At 29.6% G+C, this 5000-nt stretch overlaps 1 protein-coding gene across 1 annotated transcript in view; it reads left to right on the top strand.

The window, feature by feature from the left end:
• LOC111687100 (insulin-like growth factor-binding protein 7) overlaps positions 1-3055 on the top strand; it is a 46710-nt gene extending 43655 nt beyond the window's left edge. The window contains exons 2-3 of the mRNA XM_046952614.1: positions 768-1526; positions 2257-3055. Of these exons, the coding sequence (XP_046808570.1) occupies positions 1330-1526; positions 2257-2524 (465 nt within the window). The 5' untranslated portion in view covers positions 768-1329 and the 3' untranslated portion in view covers positions 2525-3055. The remainder of the gene's footprint in view (positions 1-767; positions 1527-2256) is intronic.
• Positions 3056-5000: the final 1945 nt, after the last annotated feature.

The following is a 5000-nucleotide window of genomic DNA, read 5'->3' as shown; positions in this document are numbered from 1 at the left end:
TTTCGCTAATAGTCTTCAATCTAGTCTAGCTTACGATTTAGATTATCGTCTATGATATGTTGTGTAGTCTAAAGTCTTGAAAAGTCAAAAATCTGAACTATAGACTTGTCTATATCATTGTCTAGATAGCTTGGATTCGTTGTATATTGTCTAAACTAATGTCCTTTATTCTGGTTGGTGAGTTCTTTTCAAGCACAAGTGAACCACAGTTAACGCTATGATTTTAGCAAATTAAAACTTTTTACCATATATTTCGTTTGAAAGTGCATCAGCTCTGTTTATTGCTTATACCTGATCCGTTTTGTTTTGCCCCAAAAGATGGATTACATAGTGCTTCCTAAAAAACTTTTCTTTAAGCAGAATCATTACAACATCTGTACATTACAATAAAACCAATGTTTATAATAAATCTTAAAATATTATTCAAATTATGATTACCCACAGTACTTAATAGCTTTCAATTTAAATTCCTTTGAAAACAAAAAAATTCTTTAATACGAAATAAAAACGTATAACTAAAGCCAGAAAACACTATCATAAATGTTATAACAACAATTATTTCTAATTCTCAAAATTTTCTATGAACACATACTCAGGAAAATCTTTATAAATGTTTTGAAATAAAAGTTTTAGTCATAAAAAAGACACTTATGGAGAGATTTCTTTAAAAAAAACATACTTTGTATTATTATATACCATGCAAAACTTTGTTAATATTTTTATATTTTTTTATAGAAATTTTTTTCTCTATTTTTTTTTCATTGCAGAAAAAATACCCAACAAAAGTAGAAAACTAAAAATCAGGAAAATGACAAAATCTATAACTATAGCAAAATGCATACCGCAATACGAGTACAGGCAAAAGACCACCTGCATCTTGCTAGACATAAATTTTATTTAAGATAAAACTTTGGCAAAAAGCATACAAAAACAACAAGAAACAAGTGAAATATTTGTACATTTCTTCTTTTAGTATGTCGTTCGTTTAAACATATTTTTCGTTATTTTCTACATGCGGTGAATAAAACAACAACAATTGTTATATTTTGTATTATAAAATTTAAGAATTACTACTACAACAGGGACAATTTGCTCAAAAAAGGAACAAAAATACTAAAAAAGAAGAAAAAAAATCAAAGAATAAAGAAAAGTATAAATTTCACAACATTGTAACCGGAAATAGCAAGAAGTTATAAAGACAAAAAACCAAAGTTGTGCTTGCTGTTGCTGATTTTTCATTTAAACTTTGCAATTGTTTTCTTCTGGTGGAGTCTGAAACATTACCAAACACCACCATACAGACAACGAACGGAAACACAATTGGAAAAAATGTGTTCAAAAACACAATTTTGTTTTTTAAATTTACGCACATATTTAATATATTTATGCTGTTATTTACTCATCATGGTAGCAGCTGGTTCCCGGGTGGTCAATGGTTTAAAATGTTACTGTAATCCAAAGGAATGTGATGTTATACGTGAGTTGGATTGTCCGGGCAAAGGTTTAATGCTGTGGGATCCATGCAAGTAAGTTGAAATAAAATTTGATTGCAAATGTTATGCGAAAATGCAAATTGTATGTAAACGGTAGTTATAAAAGGCAGTTAGAGTTTCAATAGAATGGATAACGAAGAATTAAAAATGGTAGGCAATAAATATCAATTCTATTTCTGTTCTGTTATATTCTAGTTCTGTTCTTATTCTAGTTTTGTTTTAGTTCTGTTCTAGTTTCCTTTTAGATCTGTTCTAGTTCTGTTCTAGTTCTGTTCTAGTTCTGTTCTAGTACTGTTCTAGTTCTGTTCTAGTTTTATTCTTATTCTGTTCTTGTTCTGTTCTAGTTCTGTTCTAGTTCTGTTCTAGTTCTGTTCTAGTTCTGTTCTAGTTCTGTTCTAGTTCTGTTCTAGTTCTGTTCTAGTTCTGTTCTAGTTCTGTTCTAGTTCTGTTCTAGTTCTGTTCTAGTTCTGTTCTAGTTCTGTTCTAGTTCTGTTCTAGTTCTGTTCTAGTTCTGTTCTAGTTCTGTTCTATTTCTGTTCTAGTTCTGTTCTAGTTCTGTTCTAGATCTATTCTAGTTCTCTCCTAGTTCTCTTCTAGTCCTGTTCAAGTTCTGTTCCAATGTATTTTTCGTACAATTCTTGTAGTTTAATGAAATACCAAACGGAAAAGCTTAAGAATTGAAAGGAATACCCAAATTACTTTACATTTACTTCTTCTTTGTGAGGATAAGGTACCTAATTTTTTTATTTTATATCTATTTTAGATGCTGTCGTATATGCGCCAAAACATTAGGTGAAACTTGCGGCGGACCAGGTGATTTTTCGGGACAATGTGAACCTCCTCTTAAATGTGTAACAAAATTACCCATATCAAGTGGTTTAGGAGTTTGTATGGGTAAGTTAACATTATACATTTTTAATATTTACGTACTTCTCCCTTCAACACCATTTTACCCTGAAATTTTTTGCCAATATAAAAATTCATGGTTATTTGCCAGTGCATTGCAGGTATCATTTCCGGATAATCTTTAGCATTTATGGTATAATTGTGAACATAATATCGTCGATTCTAAAAATTATTATATATATGAGAAAATGTTTAAGTACAGTTTTAATTACTCACAGCTAATACTGGACATTTTTTGGGTATATTACTAGTTCTCATAAGCTCTCTCATGGTCACTTTAATGGCAGTTATTTTCAGATATGCCAATTCCAAAGCTTTACAGCCATCAAAGTCATATTTCATTAAATTCATATTCCGGTTATCTTTTTTGATCACATCAAATCGTAATTTAACACTGAATTCCGTAACATTTTTAGTCAATGCGAACTCCACCCATAACTGATTGCTGGATGGTACATAACTATTGATTTCGCTTACCAAATCTTTGTTGACTATATCGAATTTAAATTCTTCCACAGCAATAAAGTTTTTATCATGTTGCTTAAGAAAATTAAATATTTTTTACAAAATCTTATATACTGCTGTTTTTATATTTTATTTTTACTAACCTTATTGTTTGCCTTTACTGTACAAATAAAATATGTTATGAAAATTATTATGCGCCAGTATATTTCATACATTTTATGGTAAAAACTTGTGTTGTTATTAACAAATAAAAACATTTTAATGAAATTATTATATATTTAATAAAATATTTAAATTACTTGTTTTGGTCATAATTAAAATAGAATTAATGTTCATTTAATTTTTGAGTGGGTAACTCCAATGTTTAACCCTCATAACACAATTAACACCATTTAGGTAAAATAATTTAAAACTAATTATTAAAAACTTTTAAAAATAGATTTGAGATTCTAGATCGAAAAAATACTTTTGGCTTTTTTAGTCATTTCTTTATGTTTCTTAAGAAATTCTAGTTCAGTTCTAGGTTAGTTCTAGTTCAGCTCTAGGTCAGTTTTAGTTCAGTTCTAGGTCAGTTCTAGGTTAGTTCTAGTTCAGTTCTAGTTCAGTTCTAGTTCAGTTCTAGTTCAGTTCTAGTTCAGTTCTAGTTCAGTTCTAGTTCAGTTCTAGTTCAGTTCTAGTTCAGTTCTAGTTCAGTTCGAGTTCAGTTCGAGTTCAGTTCTAGTTCAGTTCTAGTTCAGTTCTAGTTCAGTTCTAGTTCAGTTCTAGTTCAGTTCTAGTTCAGTTCTAGTTCGGTTCGTTTTGGTTTTAGTTTAGTTCAACTTTAATGTTAAATCTTTAGTTGAGTTCTTGTTTAAATCTAGTCATTTTTTTTACCAAAGGAAGTTATGATAAATTACTTGACAATTGTCACGATTTTCTTTGAATTAAAATTTAGTTTATCAATGTCTATTCATCAAGTTATAAGTTATAATAAGATACAAGAGCAAATAAAACTTAATTAGCGCTTCCGTACTCTTCCTTTTAGCCTCAAATAACCTTGATACTGCTTGTTGAAATAAAAATCTGTCGACGTTTGGAATGTCATTATTGGAGTGTATTTAGGATAATCCTCTTCATTAAAAGTGTAATTGCGTAGATAGTATAATATATCCTAAGAAGTAAGAATAATAATTAATATTAATTTTTGCTAATAAACTCACTTCACCTACGGGTTTAATAGGACAACTTCTAGGTAAATTGCCTTTACGAAATACTTCCTTAGTAATGGCTGCTATCAAAGGCAGATTTATAGCTGACTCTAAACCCTTACAACCATCAATACTTATTGACAAAAGATTGACACGTTTATTGTCCTTTTTCAGCATATCAAACTTATACTTTAGCTCTATTTCATTCACATAACGGTTGAGAGAAACCTCAACAGTCATGTATCTTTGACGATCTAGTTTATAGTTTAAGGTATTCACAAAGTTCGGTGAAGTGTTGTTAAATTGAAACTCATGGATTTCTATGATAAAATCACGCTGGAAATATAATTTTCACAAATTAATTTATTTGTTCTGATCTTTGTTATGTAGCTTACTTTAGCTTCAGAATATATAGTTGTGGTCCATATAAGTAGCACAATAAAGAGCCACATTTTCTGCTGCTTTAAACTGATCAGTTTATACTGCTTGTTTTCCATGCAAATTTAATTTTAACTGTTATTTTTTATTTTCTATTGTTTGTTCCGGTTTTTGGTTGTGATTTATTTAACACTAATTAAATGTAGATTTGTGTAATTCTTAATTACACTTAAGTTATTTAACACACTGCTAGAGAAATTATTAGAAAAAGCTTAATATATGGTAAAATAATACGTATTTTAAGTTCTAGTTCAGCTCAAGTGCAGACCTAGTTCTGCTCCAGTTCTATTCAAGTTCTTTTCTAGTTCTGTCCTGGATCTGTTCTAGTTCTGTTCTAGTTCTGTTCTAGTTCAGTTCTAGTTCAGTTCTAGTTCAGTTCTAGTTCAGTTCTGTTCTAGTTCTTTTCTAGTTCTGTTCTAGTTCTGTTCTACTTCTGTTCTAGTTCTGTTCTAGTTCTGTTCTAGTTCTTTTCTAGTTCTGTTCTAGTTCTGTTCTAGTTCTGTTCTAGTTC

This window comes from Lucilia cuprina, chromosome 5 (assembly GCF_022045245.1).
Source record: "Lucilia cuprina isolate Lc7/37 chromosome 5, ASM2204524v1, whole genome shotgun sequence".
Lineage (NCBI taxonomy): Eukaryota > Metazoa > Arthropoda > Insecta > Diptera > Calliphoridae > Lucilia > Lucilia cuprina.
The sequence above is the reverse complement of the archived record's forward strand: the minus strand, read 5'-3'. Positions and strand labels throughout refer to the sequence as shown.